The sequence below is a fragment of the Pyxicephalus adspersus genome, chromosome 1 (genome assembly GCF_032062135.1).
Source record: "Pyxicephalus adspersus chromosome 1, UCB_Pads_2.0, whole genome shotgun sequence".
NCBI lineage: Eukaryota > Metazoa > Chordata > Amphibia > Anura > Pyxicephalidae > Pyxicephalus > Pyxicephalus adspersus.
Genome location: NC_092858.1, coordinates 7,377,734 through 7,403,007, shown reverse-complemented (window position 1 = coordinate 7,403,007; position 25,274 = coordinate 7,377,734). Strand labels below are relative to the sequence as shown.

Genomic DNA, 25,274 nt, shown 5'->3' with positions numbered 1-25,274 from the left:
CAAAATAAATGTCAAACAATTAAGGTTTACACCTACTTCTTTAAACTTGATTTCCACAATTGCCAATTTACCTATTCATTGCCTATACTGATCAGAATAATAAAGTCATTATAAAAAAAATACTGTACACCTATATATTTTTTAGTTGCTGATCTGCAGAATTTTAGAGGTGTCATATATCAAAGTCGCCCAGTTGTCACAGAACAATATGTAAATACAAGTGCAGAGCCAAGGATGAGTCATAAATATAGCAGACGGAGAAATACTATATTAATCATAAACTGTACATAGCTGTCAAAAAACTTCATTCTGACGATGTTCTTCTTACCTTCCTGTTCCTCTATAGGTTGGATTTAGTACCAAATTTAATTTTCAATATTTCCAAGCAATAAATTTCAAATTTTGTGTAGCATTCCTTTCTTTTTCAACATCCCATTTAGATGTCGTAAGGCACTTTATGGTTTTCTCCTCCATGGAAGTGTTCTTACCTTGCAGTTTCTCTATAGATTGGATGTGGTACTAAATCTAATTTCCAATATTTCCCAGCAATAAATTCCAAACATTGTAATTTCCCAACATTTTGGCCTTGGTTATATAAATCAACAGCTTCCTAATGTTGCAGAATGATTTGTTGGCTGTGCCTAAAAAATTGTGTTTGTGGCCACCCCAGAATTCCTCCACTAAGATTGGCAGAGGACAAAAGGCTTCCATTGGTTTCATGAATACAATGAGTCTGATTTTTTTTAAAGCCTGCAGAAGGTAGACTATCATGGAAGAACCTCGGTCAGTGATCTCCCCAGTCCCTTTTAGCCGGGTGTACCACCCAACACTTTTTAGCAACCACCCGGCTGTTTTTGGTTACTGAAGAGTTGGGTCACAATACAGGGGCTGCCATCCACCTACAGCTCCCCCCCCCCAGATTAAAAACAATTCAGGGTTGAACCCTGGTGATCCAGCAAACTTGGGATGGAACAACTAATAGCAAATGATTTTTAAGAAATCCATTCCAAGTTTGCTGGATCACCCAGGTTCTTCCATGACAGTCTATCTTCTCTAGTCTTGGAGAGCTTTAATAAATCAGGCCCAAAGTTTCTTCCTTTTTTTATTCCTAATTGGATTAGCTATGATCAGTAATTCTCCACCAGGGTTCTGTCAGACCTCAGGGTTTCTCAGAAGGTTGGTAGGGGTTCCTTGAGCAATAAGAAATGTCTGCCTCTCAGGTCATTTTAACTGACACCAATGATTTTTTTCGGCTATTTGTAAGCAGTATTTCCACTAGAAATGTTTTAAGGCTGGGTGGGAAGAAGCTGTAGGCAGACGGCAGCTCCCATATTGTGACCCACTCGGCTGTTTTTGGGCTGTTACTGAAAAGTGTTGGGTGGTACGCCCAGCTAAAAGGTGCTGGAGAGAACACTGGCAAGGGTGACTTTCTTCCCATTGCACACAGGCTAATGTAATGTAAGCATATAGTAATAATAGAAGGGGTTCCTTAAAACCTGAAAGGTATTGCTGAATATGACATACCTTGGAGTAGTGGCCTCATGGAGATCCTCCTGTTCTTATATTCCAAATGTGTGTAATTGGTAGAGCCAACTACCATCACCATTCAAATTTCTAGATCTAACGATCACTATATCATGCCATCTTTACCAAAGATACCACACCACCTATATATTTTGTATTGTAATTTCAGTTTGGAAGAAAAGAATGGCGGCAGCATAACTACTAAGATTTATCTGGTGGGCATAGCCAAATGCAGAAGATGAATGCCTGGAGTAATAATAAGAGCCACTTATTGAGCAGGCTGTGAGTCCGTTTCATGTTTGAACAGAGCGTACCTTCAAAGAAGCTTTGCATTTAACATGGCAAGCAAAACAGAACAAGCTCATCAAGTGCATAATTTTCTATTAGGTTCTTTTGGCCGGCAGATACAAGTATCCAATTTTACATTATTATGTGCTGTGCTTGACAGTGCATGAACCTGTAAAATTAGCAGTTGCTATGGAAAGCGCAAACTCATCATAACACTGTATGTCCATGGAATACTTCATACTAGCTGGCTGTACAGAACTGTGCTGTTGCTGCATATTCCCTCCCTATTGCTCTCATTTCTCACTCTCTCTTCTGTTCTTGTTTCTTTTTTTTTCCCATCTATCTTATTTTCTGTGTATGTGCATTTAGCAAACTTCCAAATAATAAAGAATGCAGTAATAATTAGAGCAATGCATTATATAACCAACAGCATAGCATGGAATTGTGGGCAGTATGTAACGTACAGCACAGTTTACAGAATGGGCAGCCCGGAGAATGTCCTGTATGGCACAGGGCACAGAAAGGGGACCACTTTGGAGTATGTAATGTAGAATACAGATGTTGATTTACTAAATGAATTTAGGCAATTTAGTTGCAAAGAGATAGTTCTCTAAGCTTGAATGTCAGGAAGATTCACTTTAAAAGTAATACTCAATTGCATGCAAAGAATTCTAACAAAGCAAGATTTTTGCTTACACATGGTTGGATGGTTGAAGTCAGCAGAGCTTCACTTAATGTTTATTGTCCTTTGCAAAGGATTATTTACTTTTCCAAGTGAACGGCCAAAATTCTTTTAGTCAGCGCCATATATAGATGGGGTAGTGTTATATCTGTCATATGCAACACAGTGTGCAGGATTAGAGATGAGCGAGCGAGAATATTACGTTTGATCTTGCGGCGAATCGGGTCTTTCTCACTTACCGCAAGTGTAAGCGAGAACGGCCTTCTGATTCATTGAGAGGTCGAGCTCTGCGATCCCCGGGTTGGAGTTTAATTAACATTGTAATATAATTATCTCTTACAAATGATACATTTGTATCTGTAACAAATGTATCATTTAAAAGAGATACTTATATTACAATGTCAGGAGGTTCTCCTTTCCTGGGCATCTTCTCAATGATTGCAGCTGTGGCTGCACTCATTGAGAAGAGTGTGCGATCCCCGGCCCACTAGAGGTTAATTACCCTCTAGTTCCCCGGGGATTGTAGTGGAACTGCAGAGTCCATGTGCAGTTCAGTTCCCACGGCCACGTGACCGTGGGAACTTTGCGGTCACAGCTGTGACTGTAGGAGATTCCTGGGGCACTAGAGGTTAATTAACCTCTAGTGCCCCGGGGATCACAAACATGGAGATTCTTGCTCATCCCTTTGCAGGATGGGCCTTCTATAGAATGTCATGTGTAGCATAGTACAAAGAGAGAGGCCAGATTGGAATATGTGATGTAAAATATAGTGTACAGAGTGGGGTAGTCTTTTATATATATATATATATATATATATATATATATATATATATATACACACAGCACAATGGACAGCCTGTAGCTGTCTGTACCTAATGTAAAACAGAGTATATAGAGTGGATAATTCTGGTATATGTTGCATACAGCACAGTGTACAGAAGGAGGCCAGTCTTGGAGTATGTAATGTAGAACATAGTATATAGAATGGGTAAAGCATGCTTGTGTCACATACAGCACACTGTACAGAATGGCTAGTCCCGTGTATGTCAGATACCACTTAATGAATGCTTGTCTAAAGGGAGATCTGCACATTCTGGCTTCTCTTTGATATGAAAATCAACCCATTCCTGCCTCTTCTAGTCTTGGTCCTCCTTACCCCTATGTTTGCTGTGTAAGAAGGAGTGGTGGGGTTATCTCTAATTTTCCTGGATTTTGCCCTAATTTATCTATAATATGTAATTCTCAGGGTCATTGACTGGGAAAATTTATGCAGATAAGGAATTCTATTTCAAATGGCATTCCTAAGTCCTTGGAAAATTCCCAAATTTCCAGGTATGGTGGAACACATAACCTTCTTACAATTTTGCAGTACCCAAGCAGCCATTTGCCAGGCCTAAACACTGAGATGTGGGGGAGTTGGGTATTAGTTACACAGTGAAATATAAAGAAATGGCACCCCAGCACACAAATGCAGTAGTATACCATCACCCCTAAGTGCTAGAGCTCATTCTAATGTGCAGATATGTTTGAACTGTATGTAGTATGCTGCATTATCACCAATAGTGCAGGTGTATTTGGTACATTCGTTCAAATTTGTTGAGATCCCATTCAAAAATAATGAGTTGTCTCGCCACAACTGGACCTCAACACACAAAAACATGTGTTAATGCATACAAAGATATAAATATTCCCCTAGAATAAGGCTAGCCTTACCCTAACTTAGCCTTTATGGATGGCCATCGGTGATCTGCTACATGTAATATCCCAACAATAGTCACAGGAATCAATTACCGCACCACAACCTCATTGACCTTCTGAACTTCACCTAAGGAGTAGCTATAAAGTAGACAACCTTATAATTATAACTTTCTCATTTAAACCTACAAACTATCCGCCATGTTTTTTTTTAATAAACCGTATGACAGCATTTGTATGCTAAGGGTCATTTAAAAATAAAAATTCCAGGGAGCTCCCCCTCTAAAGATTTAAGTAATATCCTATAAATGTCATTTCACTGTATGGCAGATTTTCTAAATGCCAATTAAAATCCTCAGCTACATTTTTAAACCAGATGGTAAAGTTCAACCAGTACTAAAATGTAAATGTAGATTTGACTGTAACGTGTATTCCAGTTGTTTGCATTTATGCAGATAATTAAATTACATGGAAGTTATATATTGGGAACAAGTTGAATCTGATCTTTGCTCACATTTAATGGTGGAGATTCTTCCAGGTTCCTATATTTTTAATGCAAAGCAGTAATCTCCTCAAGAAAGTGGAGAATGGCAGATTAATATAATAGATCTGTACTCTATAATGTATTCTATAAGATATAGGCAAATTAAGTGATATGCAAATCTTAACCTTCCCTGTAAGCAGTGGCCTCCTATAGCTCGGTACCTGAGATAAATCCAAGAACTAAAATGTAACATATTTCAGCTTACCAGTGGCTGCTGCATTCATTTTCTTTCTTTATTGTTTTATTTTCCAATATTTTCAGCAAGTATAAAGACCTGCTGATCATGCTAGAAATACAATGTCCTTGTCATTTCTCATAAACTGAACTGAAAACATTCTATTGCTTCTTTAAACCACCAATCCTCCCATCCACATATAATGGAGATTAAAATTTTTTTGCAGTCTTATGCTAGGGTGACAACCATGGCTCCTTCAATAGATGAAGCAGAAGACTGAACATTTTCAACTGGGTTAGTAAATAGGAATTTTATTGATTGGATTATCAGCTAAAAGTGAAGTTAAAAAGGCCTGGAAAAAAACCTACAGCCACATCAAAATACAGCCACATCAAAGGACATGTAAGCTGCAATATATTAGTTGTTTGATCTTGGTGTTATGTACGCTTAGATCAATTTCACAATAAACAAAAAAAAATCTGTGGATCAAATTAGATCTAACACATCTTAATCTCACTTCCTTGCCCTCCTATATCTACAGATCGAACAATGCTCCATGCCTTGTCTAGTAATTCTTATGCCTAAATTTTGCCTTTTTTAGCAGACCCACACGTATCAGAATTTCTATGATGTCAATGGTGTTGATGGCCATATAAAATTAAAGGGTTTCAGTACCCAATACCTTGCTTTTCTGAGATTTTCTTTTTTTAAAGAACGACTCCATTTTTGCACCTTTTATTGAAAAATTGCTTGATAACTCTACAATGAAGGTCTTTGATTTGGGCACTTTTTTATGGGGGACAACGGTCTCCCGATTGCGCTCTTGCTTGGTCTTGGAGACAATGGTGACCTTGCTGACGCATGGTGATGGCATGATCCATCGTTGTCATTATCAGGAAGCTGATCAAGGCCAATGACATTCAGCTGACTATGGAACACGTGTATATAGACAAGAAATAGCTAAAAGAAGCTGGAAAAGGTCTAAATAGACCTAAAACATAAACAACTGTATATGATTTTAGACGTGTTTTAGCAAACTAAATGTCATCCATGTTGGGTTTGGATCTACTTTAATTAAATGTTGGTGCTGTTAATGCTAAGCGTTTCAGCTACAGTATGGCAATAAAAAATAAGACACATCGTATCATCAGCAGAAACATTCTAACAATGTATAGACAAACATGAGATACAAGCATCGTAAAGCTGCTAACACGTCTTTACGTCCAGTGATCCATGAAATAAAGGAACCGTAAGCTGCAGCTTCTAATGAGTTAGGAACATGAAAGCTGATCTATTTATTCACATGCTCTATTGAATACTAATGTCATATTTCCAGTGACAGATTCTGAGGGTTGAGACATGATGAGTACATGTACTGCATTTAATGTTCTTAATTTCTAACATAAAGTGAGGATGAAGTACAGGACCTACTAAACATTTCAAAAATATCCGTCAATATGCACATTTAGGCAGGCAGGAATGTTACCCAAATAAAATCTATGGACATTTCTTGCCCCATATACCTGGAGGTTCTTCTGCTTTTTATGCTGACGTAGGTGTAAGTGGACCAGACCACCACACTGGTCCATCATTGCCAGGACCAATCTGGAATTTTGGTTATTATATCAGATTAGGTATTCCCAATCCTGCCTTCTGACAGCTTGATGCAATGTATTTATTATTTTTAAGTTAAATTACAGGCTTTACATGGGCAAAAGGGGCAACCAGTGGGATGGATTCTATCTTCATTCCCTTGCAGACCTGAACTGCAATGATGAAATCACTTTAACCACACAGATAAAACTTAATTCCATCTGTGGTTCAATAAGGGAGGCACCAGATGGAGCTGGCTCCATTTTTGAACGTTCATATAAAGGAAACCTGTTCTTGGTTGACCATGATAGCCGCCATTTCCTTCTGAAAATGGCTGTCAGGTTAGTGCATTGTCTTCAAGTCAATAGCCTGGAATAGATATAGAACAGTGTTTCTCAACTAGGATCCCATGGAACTCTAGGGTTCCTCCAGAGGTTGCTGGGGGTTCCTTGAGCAATTTGTGACTTCCATGTCAGTTTGTGACCCCAATGATCTTTTTAGCTATCTGTAAAGGTGGCAGCAATGGGCATTCTTTCTATGGACCACCATGTTAATATATTGAGCTATGGATATAATAAAAAATTCAGGGGTTCCCCCATGTTAAAATAGTCGAGAATCACTGATCTAGAGAACATTATTTCTGGCACTCATTTGCATTACGTCCAAGACTCAGCAGGTATTGTCTGATACAGCCAATGATGGCAATACCCATACATCTCTCACTTTCTCCATACTTGTGTTTGCTTACCCATCTCTGCCTCCTGCATATTCTTGGCTGGTTAAGCTACCCAACATACCGGTCATGGTTTGGTAGGTATGTGTGGGGCTGGGAGGAAGTGACACGGTATGACAATTTCTGAATGTATTGGAACTTTTCCATTAATGGACGTGGTGTGTTCCATAAAGACAGATCTTTTTGGAGGCTGCCACACCTTTGACAACCTTTTTTTGTTTCTTAATTCCACTTGTATTCTGCTTTTCTTAAATTCATTTCTTTTCACTCTAACAGTCCAGGACCACTTGAAGAATTTTATCATGGGAAAAGTCATCCCATATCTGGCGAGCCATGAACCACATTGCAAACGCCTAATCTAGCGTCCTAATAGAATCATTGCTGTAGTTTGCCTCAATGCTTGTAGTGAAACTCTATGATGTTTCCATTTATTGTCAAATTCAGTGACGGTTATGAACAGGTCGTACAACGGTCATTTATTTAAAATCTTTCCGTTTTCCTTCCCTTGTCAGAGTACGCTCGATTTGAGGCAAAAATCCATGACCTGCGTGAACAGATGATGAATCACAGCATGAGTTCCGGCTCTGGCTCCCTCAGAACAAACCAGAAGCGTTCACTCTACGTACGGTAAGACCAAACCACATGCTGTTTAATTTGTGAAAGAGTCTTTGCTGGGGCATGACTACAGGTCCATCACAGTGCGTCCAACTGTGCCAAGGCCTATGAGATCATTGGGGGCCAGTTGTAACTATGATGTGTCTTCATTTACCAAGCGAACAGTGGAAACCAGCTCTTCTTTTTTATGTTTTTCCCATTAGCCATCAACGGTTTTATACCCTAAAAGGCTTATAAGGGTTGAAAAGGGTCAAATTTTACTCAGTTCCATTAAAAATGTATTGCACAATGGTCATGAGTGGCGGCGGTTATTGAAGAATTGACAGAGGTAGATATACGTAACAGCCCGGAGCTAGCCCTTTTACATTTGAATGATTGGTCTAAAAAGAAATACCATGCTTCTTTACTCAAACATCTTTTAAATGCTGCTAAGGCCTGTATTCCGGCCCTGTGGAAACAATCCTCTCCTCCCACCTTGTTACAATGGTTTAGAAGAGTAAATGACATTATGGCAATGGAAGACCTTATTACCAGCCGGGACGGTAGATCGGATAAATTCTGAAATACTTGGTTCTATTGGATACAGTATACCACTACTCAAGCGTACCTTTCAGTATGCTGATAATGCCCACGATCTGTTTTGAATGCAGATGATATCATTGAATTATTGCTCTGTGTTCCCTACTGTGTTAAGTCTGGCCTTTATTCAATCTGGCCTGCAATGCCGTGCCCCTCCCCCTCCTCTCCCTCCCCCTCTTCCTTTATTTTGCTTTCTATTTCTATATTTCTTTCTTTGGTTATTTTTGTTAATACTTTGAAAATTGTCTGTGCTCAGTCATTCTGCTTGTTTGTTTGTGACGCGGAAGATGATAACACAGTTGGTGATTTGTATGTTTTAATGTTTTATGCCAGTATCTATGACTGTTCACTGAATAAAAAAAATAAAATTATAAAAAAAAATGTATTGCACAAGGGTTGAATGCGTCAACCAATATCTTTTGTAATAGACAACAGTCGTGTGCATTTTTATCAATTCTACTCCATTTTTTTGATCCACTATACCTGGGATTGAGAATAGGAATACATTGTAGTTAAATGGCAAGAGAGGAATATATTTTATAGGGCTTAACAGGCAAACTACTGTAATTTAAAAATGGTTTGGCATGGGAAGTATGGACCAAAGCAAAAATCCAAAAAAGAAAAGTGGCATTCGGTGGGTAGAGGGTCTTTTTATGTGGCTTTGGGCACAACATTTAAATTCTAAATGGCATGTTTTGGGGGATGCCCTAAGCTGTACATGACATTATTCTTTTTATGCTCTTGGCTATGGCCACATTGCAGGGAATCTGTCATTTTACATGAAGGTGCAACGGGTTAACATTGTCATCAAGATTGACACATGAGTTAAGACCTGGTCTTGATGCTCACTGATGCATTATGGAGGATGTAGAGCTTGTGGATGCTGTGGAGCCTAATACGTCCAATAATTCACTACCCCAGAAGCAGCCTTGAGCTAAAGTTGGCTTTATTCACTTAAATTTGGCTTGAGAGTTTACAACCCTTCTTCCCTGCAGCGGTGATGCAAAACACAAAGTATGCTTTACCGCAATACCCACCATGCTAGGCACCGTACTCCCTACAGGTTTGTAACAATCTGCTTGGTTCTCTTTGGAGATTAGCCCAGAGAATACAAGCTTCTAAAGAAAAGGCTATCAAGGGATGCTATGAATAAGAGCTTGTCTCATAACACATAAGCCTTTGTGTGTACTCCTTGCTGATTTTAATGACATAATAAAGTTGGACTTACTGTATCATAAAGAAGTAGTGTTGTCCTATTCTGCATTGGCCATGATGGTAAAATGGAAATGTGCAGGTTAATTGCGAAGTTGAACATGCTGTGTGTAATGGTCCTTATGGGAACTTTGTGCGCTTCTTGTTATATCCCTTGGATATTTGTTATGCAGTCTGATTCCTTTTGATGTATAAATGTCAGTTATTTTTGCATTTTAAAAGTTTGAAGTGCACCTGTACAATTGTATCTATTGTTGTAATTTTGACCATTAAAACCAAAATCTGACTCTTGCAAACCCACCTAAACTAAATTCACCTTCTCCTTATTATCTGGTTGCTCTGTGACTCCATCTGGACCCCTATAAAATATCAAAGCATGGGTGTTCATGTGACCGCCTTCCAGAATGAAGTGCTGGACATGAGTGGACAATCGCTGACCAAGCTTGTATTGATGGACAGAATGCAACTTTTTTCCAGGCAGCTATATGCAGACACAAAAAGGGTCCATGGTATGGTTTGTCACTGGTGCTAACGATGGCATTATCGGAGTCTTCTGAAACATGATGAAACAATGCAAGTCGTATAGCATCATTAAAAGGGATGAATACCTCCTTCTTTTTCCTTTATGAATGCAATATGAAAGAATGCATCCACTTAGATGTCCCTGCTGTTTCCTGTTTGGAGATTATGATCTTGTATTCATAATGTGCCAACTTAATATGCAGACTTTTACAAAGTCCAATGTCATGTTGCTAATAGATTACAATTTATTGTCCAAACATTATCACACCTCGGTTTACCAGCTTGCAGCATCTCCAGCCTCCCTTTATTCATATGCATTCTGTTCATCTCATCTCAACCAATGGGCAGATTAGTTCCTGGTCATGATCCTGTCCTTCTGTTGGCTGTTAGTCCTATTTAAGCCTTTCTTGTTCTAGGCTCTGGTTGCTTTGATCCCCAGTATGGTATCTGCAACTCTACCCAGCTGTACCCCACCTGATTGCCGTTCCGGATACCTGACTCAATTCTCGCTTGCCTCCTGCTCTGACCTCAGAGTGTCTTGACCTTGATTCTCATCGGTGGCCTGCCTCCTAATCTGGTCTATTGCGTTTGCTCATTAGAGAAAAAACAGCCTATCCAGTACCTAATCTCTGGCTGTCTATACACTGAAGCCATCTGTTCTATTCACCCTTGGTGGAGCAAACTTGGGAGCTGTGACCTAGTGTTCTCTCTGCAACAATGTAGTCGATCGCCATTTGGGTTACCAGCCCATCTCTGGTGAATCCTAGGAAACACTTAGACATTGCACCCAGGTAATCCCATGTCATCTGCCAGGGAGCAGAGCCCTAACACTCAAACTATAGTTATTTTTTATTAACACAGTCTAAGGCCAATTTCCGGGGAAGCCAATAAACTCGCCAGTATGTATCTGGGATGTTGGCGGAAATCCATTCAAACACAAGGAGAACATACTAACTCCTTGCTGATGGTGTCCTGGTCATTATTCAAGCCTGGGTCCCTAGGGATGTAAAGACAAGGGTGCCAGCTACTGAGCCATAAGGCTGTTCATGTGGTTTCTTGGTTTACCCAAGAGCTGTTAGCCACATCCCAAAGAAAGTCATTCTTTCATAATACACCTTTTGTGAGAATGAGCGGGAGAGGGTCAAAAATTACATTTTGAGCTTCAGGATAGCAGAGGAAATGCTGGGTAATCCCAACCACCACAAAATTTATAGTCCAAAGGTAGAAGACATATAGGAACTAATGAAGGCAAGAAAGATGTGCGTCTTCTTGGATTTCCAATAACCACTTTGAGCTTTTGCTTATTCTTATATTTAGACATTAAACCTTTAGTTGTACTTTAGACATAATTATTCTATGTTTGATGTTATAAAAATATTGAGATCTAGTATATTGTTAGGTGTATCAAAACTTTTTGATATAATAATCTTTTTGGCGGTGTTACTTTATACATTGTAGCAATACACCTCCTCAGCATGACCGGTAAGTGTTTTCTCATTTTTACTCCAGGCGATGAAGGATATATAACTTCATTTCCAAAATCCATTTCTTTTACTTTATGCAAATGGCAAATATAATATTCAGCTGTATTTACTGTCAGGAGATTGTGCTGTATATATAAAGAAATGTGGATGTAACCCAGGAACTGCAGCTCCTATTAAATTATAAAGTTCCAGCTTTCTATGACTGCAGGGCTCGGTGTATGTGGGATGTTCTTGAATTTTGAACGAGATGTTAAATTTTTGATGAAAGGGTTTTGAACCAGCTCAGAGCTTTATCACACGCAAACTCCTTCAAGTGATGTGACAAAAATAATCGGAAGCTTGCTCAAGCTATACAAACGTATAAGAGGAATAAGGATCTCCGTAATAGCTAACCACAGAAATGCACTGCAACTGGGCCAAATTCATTTTAAATAAATCTGGGTTTGATGGAATATTCTGTGGCCATGTGTAGAAAGTGTAAGAATTGGGATGAAGTTTTTTGTTACAGGATCTGGTGTTGTGTTATGGGCTTTTATTATTCGATAAAAGGGTGCAGGAGAGCGAGGGCAGGGCTGGAACAAGTGAACACACCACTCATCATTTTTATGGTCAATCATTCAGGTGCATTGAGAACTTGAGAATACCAGTCAAAGAATTAAAACCCAAATTTAGTGCATGCTTTGAAGTTTTTAGTAAGTGTTGAAAGTTTAAATCCACTCTTCAACTTCTTGTTGCACCTCAGGAGATTTCCCTATACTTCCTGACTTTTTGTTGGATCTTAGATAACACAAAAAAAAGGCAAAATCTCATTACCTATTTGGTTTTAGACCGAACAAGAAGTGAAGAAACTTCTGCCCAGGCATGGACTTGTACAAAGGTTTGTAATAAAAGGGGTAAGAGGTTTTCGGATCATCTGTCGGAATTTTTCTGTTGTGCACGTAATTTCTGTCCACCTGAGACAAAAGAGAAGGAAACTAAAGATAATTTTCTTTGCATGTATTATCTTCAAGGAGAACTCAAATAGAAATTAAACCTGATGGATCTGTGAGGTTAGGTAAGTGTTCAATGCTGAAAGTAGGGTTGGCATTAAAAACATAAAATAAAATCGCATGGCAGGGTGTGAAAGGGTAGAGGATAACTCGGGGGGGGGGGGGGGGGAGAAATAAATATTTGGAAAGGTTATGCAGGTGTCTTATATCTGATTGTTGTATTTAGAAGTGACTGGGCCAATCTGAAGTCAGGGTGCGGCAAAGTTTGATGAATATCTGCTGACAACAAGAGAACTTCCCATAGCAGATGGTGAGCACTTTGAGGTGTTGGTCATTTGGTGGTATTGTGTAATGGTTAGGGACCCATCCTTGTCTCCTATGCAGTCAACTGGTAATGACCGTATACTTAACTAGATGGACTGCAGGTAATTCATATTGACCACGAGGTGGTACGGTGTGACTGGGGGCTTGTTGTTGTTTGTTGGGTACCTTTAGGAGCCCTCAAGGACCTTCAGTCCTATCTGAGTATATAGTTATATTTTTTCTTTATTGTTACTTTTTGTTTTGTAGGTTATTGGTAGCAAAAGGCTTTTATGGCCATTTGATAGCATCTAAGTGTTCTGTTGTCCTCTGTTTGTAATGTTTGTGGAACTCTTAATGATGGGCAATCAACAAAAAAGGAATAAGGGTACCTTGGAACTATCTTATGTTCATGAAACTAATATGGTTTATATTTTGCTTTTATACAGAAAAAAATATCATTGCTGACCTCACAAGCAATTATTACCTTGTCATGCCTCTGGTATAATAATTGTCTTTTTTTTTAGATGAAGGAAACAATTCAGAGCCACTCTGAATTCTGATATTGATTTTTTTTCTATTATTTTTCATGCAGCACATCATTCTGTAGCTTCTCAATTTTTAATGTAAATAACGTCTTACTCTTTTAAATGTTGAAATTTTTATCCCTTTATGTTCTAAGGAACTTTTTCCTAATATATGCTATAGGTAGAACATGGTACTGCTGTGTGGTGTAGGTTAGGGTATTTTTTTTGGCATATTGTTTGGTGATGAGTGTTACATATACATACTATGATGTGAAAAAATAAGTACACCCTGTGGAAATTTAATTTTTAAAAACAATAGATGTAAAAAGTACATCTATTGGAAAAGTAAGTACACCCCTGGTATTGCCCTCCTTAGCAAAAATAATGTATTGTAAGGATTATGCATAGCTGACCCATAAATTATCATAGATTACATTTTAGTCATCTCCCCCCCATACAAAATTCCTTTAGTGGATTTACCTTCATGAACTGCCCATTTCAAATTATCCCTACAACATTTCTGAGATTCAGATTCAAGCTTTTATAGGTCATCTATAACCTTTTCCTGCTTTCTGAGCCATCCATTGGTGGATTCACATGGAAATATGCACTCACAAATATATGGCAGTGGCCTGTGAGCTCGTATTTAATGAGAGCTGGCTCACAGTCCGCATTCTTATTCATCCGCATGGTGTTCAGAAGGATTGTGCTGTGCTTTATGAAAGACATTGAGTTTCTATACAACAAACCCATCAAACCATGTCTTTATGGAGCTGGATTTGTGCGCATGGTCCCAGCCATGGTGGAACGGTAAAAGATCTTCCCTATATTGCGATAACCAGTTTGAAAGTACACAATTGTCTAAAATACCGTTGTACCTTTGCTTTAACATTCCCATTTACTGGAACAACTGCACTCAATTATTTGGAGGTTTGTCAACAAACTCTACAATATCTTTAAAGTGAACCTGAAACAAAGAGCTCAGTGGTTTCATGTATATGGTGTTCTTAGGACCATTTCAGACCCTTGGTGAAATGGTTCTGTCACAGGTCAGCCATGGTTGCAACTTGTCCAATTTAAGTAAAAAGGAAAGTTGAGCAACCAATTGATTGCAGCAGATAGAGATATGATTATCGAAAGCATCATGTCAATAAACAGCTATGTGCGAATCCTGTTAATCGCATTGTGGTTTGCTGCTCCCAAATGCACAGCGGCAGTTTGGTGTGTGCCCAGAAACTGCAAACCTTGCAGTAACTCTTTCTGTTCTTTTACCCCAGATGGAGGGGTATTTTATGGTCTATGACAATGCAATCAAGAAGTGAAATCATGTTAATGATCCTTTTGGCATCTATTGATTAAACTTTTTACTCTTTACTCGGTATATATATATATATATATATATATATATATTTGAAAAATAAATAATTTGTTTATTTAATATATGTATTAGATATTTGATAATACATATCTAAAATAAAGATTCCATATCAAGTTCATTCATTGTTGAAACATGTGTTACTACTGTTTTGATATTATTTGTTGAATGAAAAAATCTAAATTCTGCAAACAGAGGCATAAATCTCAGGAAAATCCAAAGAATGTCCCAATTTACAAGAAGAAATGTGGTGGAAATAACTCCGAAAGACAGGAAATCAAGTACAAACATAAATCAGACAAATGAGTAGCCTGGTTCTATATATAGCGATTTCCAAAATGGCAAAATGCGATTCGGTTGTCTTTTTTATTCTTGTTGATGCCGGTAATGGAAGCATGTGTGTGACATTATAGTAACAAGGGAAAGAAAATACAAACATCAACATTCATTTGGAGGGAGGCAAATCCAGAAAAAGCAATCAGTTCAATTTTTGTCAAAGCCAAGACCCTAAGCCAGGGATTGACCTATTGTGACTGTGTGAAATGTAAGGATCAGCGTGAAATGGAGAGTGTGAAATACGCCGGGGTATGTTTTAAGGTTGGCCATTCTTAATAAAGCAGGAAACTTATGAATTTATCCTCATAAAGCTTGATAAAGGGACAAAATAATACCAACCTCTTGGCCATTTTGCCACCAGCTAGGTCTGTGCAGGCTATTATTTTGTTCAAGCACAATCTAATCTCACTAAACATTGAGCTTTCTAAAACCTGGAAAAGGTAGGTGGTCATGGGAGAACCAGGGAAGTCCAGCAAAACTAGAATAAAAATTGACTGTTAGCAAATGTTTTCAATACAGGACCAGATCCATTTGAGGTTTGTTGGATCACCCCGGTTCTCCCATGATATTCTTTCTTCCCCAGTCTGGGAGAGCTTTAATATATCAGGCCCTATATTTTGGCCTGTGTTGGGGCCTGATCGGTCAGACAGGCATGGCCTTTTGCCCCAGTAAGTCCTGAATATTGCACCTGAGAAGAAACTGTCCACACAGGAGCCCTGGGAGCAGGTTCTTCATTAGAGGGCAAAAACGACTTCTTTTATCAGATACTTGGCTACTTGTAGTCTTTTTGGTTCTTCCAGTAAGTCTTTGATGGTATACAATGCCTGGTCAAAAGAAATTAACACCTGGCTTTAACTAGGCAAACATGCTATTTGCCCAAAAAATGGAAGGCAGCTGACTACTTAAATATATTGATTAGGTTTTGCAATGAATAGATTTTTTCTTCCTTGATGACATGGGAATATCCTAAATTATAATGCTAAGATTCGTTAGACTCAAACAGCATAAAACATCATTTTCAATTGGTCACCAGAGACCTTAACTTCATTTTTGGGTTGTATGGAGAAGACCTTACACATTGGTCGAACTCTACCATCTTCAGTTTAGGATCTTAGAAAGATTTTGGAATAATTATAATTCTGGATGGAATTGAATGGGTGACATTACATAATCAAAACTATACTATATGTTTGTGATAAACAAGGCTAAAGGTGGTCCAATGAAATAATATAGTACACAACCTTTTTTTGTTTAGGCAGTGTGTGTGTGTGTGTATGTATATATGTTTATATATATAATTAGAGAGAAAGAGAGAGAACAAACAATTATTACATACATTTCGTCAAAATGAATGTGCAATTTGCATGCAAAAAAATGTTACTATGGATCTTTGGACAGATGGTTTAATAGTTTTTGTGTGATTTTTTTTTTTTTTTTCTGTTTCTTATCTTTAAGCACAACCATTTAGTAATGAAAATATAAAACTGTTGCAGAACTTAGAAGTGCTAAAGATAACTTTTATTAGGCAAATTGTGTACAAAAAATAAATCTGTCCCAAAGTTGCATTGCAAATTACTAACCACGAACGGTGAAATCTTTTTGATATTTGCCCCCCAATGTGTACACAGTTGTGCTGAATTGGATACATTCACATACAGAAAGATGCATATATACAATTGTGTTGTGTGTGTTTTGCGCAAAGCTTTGCTATCTATTTGAGATTATTACTTTTCAGCCTTGTTCTCATTATGAACAAAGAAAAGAGCATAAGCTGCATTAGTGATTCTGGTTAAAGTTTATAATTATTTTGGTCTTGATGGAATAAACACAGGTGGTCCATTTGAATCATTATTCTTCATTATTCTTCTGTACACATGATTGGTAGACCCATGGAAAGCTGTAAGCAAGGCGAGTGACTCCTCAGCATGTGTGCTATTTAAGCCTATAGTGCTGGGAAATAATAATCATACCTGGATTTCAGCACCATGGACGGCTCCCATGTGTCCCCTCTGCATGGTTCTTGGCTGCTTTGTTTCCTTAGATGGAGGAATAACCTGCAAACGGTTATCGGGGGGAATACTATGAAGAACACTATTGATGTAAGATGGTGATCTGAAGATGGTTAATGAGAATTATAAATGTACCACGTGTATGGTGCAAGAATAGAGGTCTGTGTTGTCCTAGGGAACAAAACTAATATAACACATGGTTAAAGCATATAAAACTAAAGCAAAAAATGTATTGTATTGCATTTTACCTGGCCATGGATTTAGTGGGTGTGTTAGTTCTTCACACTGTTCCTCTTTTTACAACGAACATGTTGCATCCGCACATAAATTGCAGGGCAAAAGGTGCAATATGAAATTTGTAGCACACAAGTGTAAATGGGCCCTAATGATTAAGATACACCTGCTTGTAATTAAATAATTAATGGGAGTGTCATTATCTAATGGTCCTGGAAATGATCATTAGTGGAATGGGCAAGATCGCAATGTTCCATGGAGATGGGAGCAGAGAAGGATTAGTGCAATGTGCCTCATTGCATCCTTCCCAGTAATGAACAATGGCAGCCGTTAGTGGATGGCCATTGAGAATATGGGGAAGAGAAGGATAAATAGAAAGTGCCCAGCTGCATCCTAATAGTAAACAGTGGCTTCTGTTAGTGGATAGTCATTCAGATTATGGAGGGGGAATGAGTGGGAAGTACCATGCTGCATCCTCCCCAATAGAAAACAATCACTTCTCAGCTTTTTGACTAAGATCAAGTGTAGTATCTGTAGAACCAATGCTCAGGAATGGGAATGAGATTGCCAACCTTAACCCGGGGGATGGTGGTGGATCAGTACTGCCTGATGAGTGGACGGATTGCTCTGTAAAAGTGGTTGGACCAAGGCTAGACCCCTCCAGAAGGGGAGAGGGGGAGGAGGCCAGGGAACCCCTGAGAAGGAGCATCCAGATGGACCCACATCTTGCTGGTAAGAACAGAGATTCCAAGGGGGTTTGGACGTGCTGAATCTCTCTTTGGCATCCCATGGGTCACCAAAACATCACAAGGGGCTTGGTCACCCCTGAGTTGAATTTCTGTTTGCCTGGCACAATTTAATATTAGTTGAATTGAGCACCTTGCTCCATTTAAGTCTGGCCTGTGGGTCATGTTTGATTCAAAGGGTGCGGACCCCTTCAGGGCCTGTCCTGATGAACATGAGGGGATCTTGGCCTTATCGTCAGTCCCTCTTACTTAGTTAAAGTCTTCTTTTGGGAGTACTCCCAACTCAGTACTTGGCAGGCCTGTTACGGCAAGCCTGAAAGAATGGTAGCCACCTGGTTATGGCTGGGTGGGTCAAGTGAATCTAGTACCCTTTCAGGAGCATTACGCCCCAGGGGGATTATAGAGGTTAAAACCTAAACCACCCTGGAACATTTTTTTATGTTGTGTTTTTGCACAATCACTTTTTATTGTTCATTTTTCTTGTTTTGCAGATGGTTATTTAGTGTATTGGCATAGTAGATTACTAAAGACAGTGGTTGTACTAATGCCCAGAAGGTCAGGAATGATCGTATCTGGCAATGAAAGTACAAAGCTTTGAGAACCAGCAGTCACCAAAGATTAATATTGCAAATGGGGCCACCTTGCATGATGTTAGTCTTGAGTAAAGTCCATCAGAGACTACATTTTTGTGTTTTCCTTACAATTTCCTCTGCATACACAGGCATATGTTTTCTGAACAGAGAGCGCATATAGCGGGCCCGCTTTCACCCAAGCCTTGTTTTTCAGCTTACGCTTATAATTAGCCCAGAGGTTGTCATGGCAACCACCGTTATTTCCCGCTTTCTGAATACCGCTGCCTCTTTTTGACATATGTTGTTGATTTAATTGTTTTTAGTAGAAACCACTTCTGATGGGGGCTGCATTCTGTCACTATGTTGTTAATAGAGGTGTGCAAAGGTCTCAGGGTGTACATGGTTAATGTTTTAAAAAGGGGGATGAGATCAAGTCTGTGTTCTAGAAAAAATTGTCCAGTTTAATGAACATGCTGTGTTAATGGGGAATTAAGTGTACCTTGGGTGCTAGGTTGTCTTTGGTTCCAAGCCTGCCCCGATACAGACCTGGCAAAGCAGTTGTGTCTATGTACTTATGACATGTGCTGCTTTCAAGTTACTTGATGGTAGATTGATTCTGACTCCTTGGCCTCCGCATTTTACACTGCTAAAGTTAAAAGGGGGAAATGGATTTGTGATTTCAAATGTTAATAAGCTTTTTCAACCTGCAGTTTTGCTAAAATAATACCCGCTGATCCTTCTTTGAAGGTCCTTGCTCAGCCACTTACTGTTATGGGTTGACAACTTGCATTTGTGGATAAAAAGTGAAGTAATGGTAATTGTACCTAAAGCATTTCTGTGAAAAGTTTATATTTTGCAATTCCCATCCCTATTTAATCCCGTTCTGTAACCCCATAGCTGTATATCTGCAGTATGAAGTTCAAGGCCCCGCTGCCTCTGACTGCTTGTGTCAGGAGATTTGGGGTGAGATTTGGCCATGTCACACATTGTCCTCCTTGCTGGAAAGGAAGCTGTAACTGGAGATCTGCAGATTAAGAAACCCCCTGCTTCTGCTTCATTCACTCTGTGAATCAGGATTTTATTCCCCTTTCCTTCTGCTTTTTGAATATTCTGCCACTGGTTATCAGGAAGTAGTTCTGACATGAAGAACAAACAATACTGGTAACTGGTTCTGTGCCCTCTGCTTGCCAATTTGGGCACAACCTCCAAAGTCCTCTTTGCTTACTTAATAATGCATAAATCTACATATACATGTGTCACTGCAGTACACATGTCATGCAATACCACTTTCCAGAACCAAGACGTTTGCCATACTGCTGATCTAATGTACCCATTAGCACTGTCGTGGCCAAGGTGGCCTTTGCCATAAATGTCATGTGCCATGTTGCAAGGCTAGGCTTCAATGTTCCCTAACCTCAGATGCCTAAAATATAATACCAGCCGCTAACTAGAACACCATGAATGTGTTCATGAATATAAGGCAATTGTTGCCTAATGTGGATGGTCATGGTTGACTTTAAAGTGATGGACATGTCAACTCTGAATGTCTTTGTTTTCCCTACTGCACCCCTTTTAACCATGCCATACATTCCCTTTACCCTTTTTTCAACCTTCTCCACTTTTCTGCCTATCGTCCTTTGCATTCCTTTCTACATGTAAGCATGCATTCCCTAGATCTCTGATCTCCTTATTGCAGCCCCATGCCACCTTCCTCCCCATTCTGCACCCATGTCTAGCTTGTGTTCCATATACTAAACTCCCACCTTGCCAGCTCAGTGGATTCTCACTTACTTCTGCCTCCTACTCTTGATTTCAGGGTAACTAAGGTAGAACCAATATTACATTGAAGGGATGCACAAGTTAATATTTAGAATAATACCATGCTGACTATAGTACAATTCGCACAGCTCCAAAGGACAGGTTTCATTATTGGACTGGTGCACTCAGAACATGATCTCCCCTAGTATAATATTGATTAGAAGACCTTATATTAGAATTTAATAAAAGTCACGCTACGTAAATTTCCATAAGCAAGAATGTATTTTGATTAAAGCCAGAGCAGAGCATTCTAGAAATGTACTGCAAATAACACAATCATTTTTCCTGCTTGGTCTGCATTTTCCAACACGTATCTTGAGGCCTGGGAAGAATGTCCCTGAGTTGTGTGGACAATGACACAAGATGTATTGCAGGTTACAGCTTGATTAATTGCTGAACCAGCTTGGCTCATATATTTCCACCCTATAGTGAATCTCCTTGTCTCCCGCTATCCATGCGGAATTCCTAATTGGTCAGGATTTATGGAGAGATCCGCTGGTACAGAGCGGAATCAATCAGCAATCCCAGGATTGTAATTAGCTTACCTAGAAGTATAGAATGATGGATTTAAAGGCTGACATATTGGGGCTTGGGAGTCCTTCAATAAAGTGCTTTACAGTTAAGTTTAATGTACATGATGTACCGTGTGGTAAAATGGAAGTCAAACTCAAATTACATATTTAATTTGGATCAAAATGGAGAAATGGGTATTTACAGATCTCTAGGCACCATATTTATATTATACCAACACTTTAAACTTTTATTATTTCTATGGAAATGATATTCTGAACAAAGGAAATTTCTCCTACAGAACTACAGACCAAAACCAGGCAGAGATGTGAGGAATAAAAACATAAATCCCAAAAATGCAGCCAACAGATTGGATGCAACTTTTTTGTTGCATTCAGCCTGCCCTTGGTTGGAATCCCATTGACATCAATAATGAAGCATGACCCTTCCTTTGGTACCAATGGGGCTCCGTTCTTTAATTGACACAACTATATTTCCCCCAGTGACCTTAACAATCGGACATAATTCCTCCCACAAACACCACTGATGGTGCACTATGCCTCCCATTGGGTAATATTTGTCAAATTGACACAAACATTTGTCAAGTCGACACCACTGGGGCACTTTTCTATCACTGGCACACATAATGGGGCACTTGTTTTCCACTAAAATCAACATTTGAGAACTACTTCTTCCATTGATACTAGCAATGGAAAACCGTTCTTTCTACAGATGCCAACAATGGGGCACAGTTCCTCCAACTGACAATACTGCACATTTGCTCGTACTGCCACCACTAATGGGGCATTATTCCTCCCAAACACTCCATTGTTGGGGTACTCTTCTTCCATTTGGCACTATTCCACCAATTTATAATCAAGATCTCCCAAATTAAGACTGATTTGGAATTATTTCTCCTATTGACATAACACCGAGGAACACATTTTTTGTTGAGTTAGATCTTACAGTTGTTTTTTTACCAATTTTTGGGTGGTGAATCCAGAAACCCAGTTTTTTGCTATCACATCTAGTTTTTACAATACAGGGTCATAGAAAACCATACAAATTTTACATACAATGGGAAAATAATGAAATAATAACTTAAATGTACTGTTTATTTAAATTTCTTTTGTTCTTACAAAGAATTTATTGTTACTCTGACATTTTTTTTTTACAGTAAAACATTTGAAAATGAATCAGGTAAACGGTTAAGTATTCAGTGTTAGGACAATCCTGCCGGATGCTCCAATAATAGTCAGCCATCATATGTACATCCCATATACCCCGATACCGTCCTTCCATGACCTTCAGATCCTGGTGGAATCATTCACCTTGCTCATCCACTGACTACACCTAGGTTTTCCTGGAAGTTAGAAAGATGGCTATGCAGAAAATGCACCTTGATGCTCATATTGCAACCAAGCATTTTGTAGCTCTCCAAGAGTTTCTGGACAATTTCTTTGTAATTATTTGCTCATGTTTCCAAGAAAGTCCTTGACATTGGCTTTGAATGATAGCCAAGCATTCTTTTCTACTTCTGACATTGTCCTGATGAAATGTTCATCTTAGATGAGCTGCCGAATCTGTGGTCCATCAAAGACACCNGCCTTTATTTTTTCAAATGACAGGCTAGGAAATGCCAGAAGGAAGTACTTGAAACATTCACCTTCAGTTGGCAAAGCTTTAACGAACTGCTTCATCAGACTCAGTTTCATGTGCAGAGGCGAGAATATAATATTCTTTCTATCAACAAGTGGCTCATGTAGAATGTTTGGATCACCTATTTAATGTACAGTGCTCTGTAATATGTTGGCGCTAAATAAATCCTGTTTAATAATAATAATCACCTGGTTTTAGGGCAGATCTTGGAGGGCAATTCCTTTCCACCCAATGCCTCTCACCAACTCTGCTGTCCCACTTGCACAGATAACAGGGATACTTGGTGTATCCGCGTTGCTGACCAAGAAAGAAGCATATCATTTTAGGGTCAACACAGATGACCCAATTGTGTTGGTGATATTGCAACAACTCAATGACTCTCTTTATGTCTGCATATTCTTCACAAAAATAAACTAAATGGGCAATTAGGACTCACCCAAATATAATGCCATTGTGAAGGAGGACACACGTTATGCTCCGATTTGAGCCATCGATTAATAGTCGCCATTCACTTGAGTTAAAGATTGTAATTCCCAATTCCTCCAATAAACCAGGTATGTTATGGCAATACACAAAGCCACTGTCAGTTCTAAAGTACTTCAGAAATGCAATTTCTCTGGTCCGAAAGTGCGATACCTTTGTTCCTTTTTCAAGTAAGTTGTTCTCATGCAGTCTTGATTCTAGGAGTTCTTAAGCCTTCTTCTATAGTCCCAAATCACTCAACTAATGCTAATCAAATCCCTTACAAATAGAGCCCTCTTCAATTTCAAACTCTTCATCAATGTTTTCACTTAGTTCATCACCATAATCATGTTCTTCAAGAGAGGGTAGTGTATCGAAAACCGGCCCTGGGATTTCATCTGAATGAGCCACTAGTCTGTATGGTAGACTAGTATACTCCTATGTTACATTTATTTTTCTTGTTATATATAAAAGTAACAGTCACTGAAATGATCTCCTGGCTCCCGCCAAACCATAGGTATACCAAATGGCATGTTATCACGCGTTACCTTTGTCCACATCTGTAAACCCTCGACACACTGCACACCTTATAAGGGACCCAAGACTTATCTTGATCACCAAGTTAAACTTTGAAATATGCCAAATAGGCTTGCTCTACAAATGTGCTGACGTTCACCTTTGACTGGGAATGGTGAAACTGCCACAGATATAACAAAATGAATCAGGGTTGTTTAGGCACTTACAACGAAAAACAGCAGAGCCAGACATGATCTGAAAGTAAGATAATACGTGTGTAAGTAGAAAAATACATTTTGCTTATTCACTACGTAGAGCAACGCACAACCTCTGACCACACTGTCTTGCGTTTAAATGAATAGCCTATGGAAATCCACGCTACAGTAATCACATATATAAGCGGTAGAGAAAAAACCTGACGTGATAGAAGAAAACTAACTGCACTTCCAGAATCAGCATACCTATTTTAATGTAAATAAGCTTAAAAATTAAAGTCAACAAAATTTTTTTCAAAATTGTTCACCAGTGTAATCAATTAAGCATTATTCCTTCAACAAATACCAATAACCGGGCATCGTTTTTCCTTTTACTGTCCCCCAGGGCTCGATTTTTTTTTTTTACACCCATTGACCTCCAACTCTGGGGCTTTTTCTACTCCCCAGGGGGGTTCTTTCCTTCTTAAATCTTAAAGGAAATTGAATTTTGGAATGTTAAAGGACCCCTGGGGTGGAACATCTGTCAGGATTTATTTGTTGTCTGTGCCCCTGTTGGGGATGTCTGATAAGATAGAAAGTGGGAGTAAAAGCTGTCAATGAGACCATAAAAAAAATCTTGCATAGATTCCATGAATATTGAAGAATAATGTCTCCACAATGTCTATAGCTACAGAGATCAATGATGGCTTGTTTTAAATGGCTTTTGTGTCTTGTTCGGATTATATACATTTTTTGGCTTTAGGATGACATTCAATGTGGGTATAATTGCCAGAGTGTGTCGTTAACAATCATTAGAGTTGGTTGGATGAGCGTGATGGAGCAAGTCCAGTTAGATATAACTAAAGAATGTTCATTGTTTTTATGATTTGTGGGAAATGTTTTGATGCATTAATTCCTACAGATTCTCAGTGTGATCCTACAGAGGACATATATGGGGCACATTGCTAGATTTCAGCTATTGTGCTGATTCCAGCGTGAATTAGCTGAAGGCAACTCCGCAGCTACTGTCATCCACGGAATGCAGAGATGGCTTGGCTCTTCGTAGATCTATTCCTGCAGTAACTCAGCAGAGAGAAGCTCATCTGTAAACACCGTTTGATATTCAGCCTATAACAGGCAAATGATTTGTCTTTCATTATTTATTAACTGTGTTTTCAACCTGCTATTATTCCTATTACTGCTAGCGGTGGAGATTGCGTAGATATAGTACAACCAGTGAAATTTGTTGTGACAGTAAGAAAAAAGCTTTTTTTTTACTTTGTTCATCTACAGCAACAAAAAGTTGTCTGCAAAAAGTGGAAAATAAAACCACAAGGGATTTTTATAAAGATGAATTTTGGATGACAATGAAATAAGAGGC

General features: G+C 38.9%; 1 protein-coding gene across 1 annotated transcript in view; it reads left to right on the top strand.

Moving 5' to 3' along the window:
- The window catches only part of DLG2 (discs large MAGUK scaffold protein 2), a 767,759-nt gene that overhangs the window by 647,380 nt on the left and 95,105 nt on the right, over positions 1-25,274 (top strand). The window contains exon 16 of the mRNA XM_072398627.1: positions 7,747-7,861. Coding sequence (XP_072254728.1) covers positions 7,747-7,861 — 115 coding nt within the window. The remainder of the gene's footprint in view (positions 1-7,746; positions 7,862-25,274) is intronic.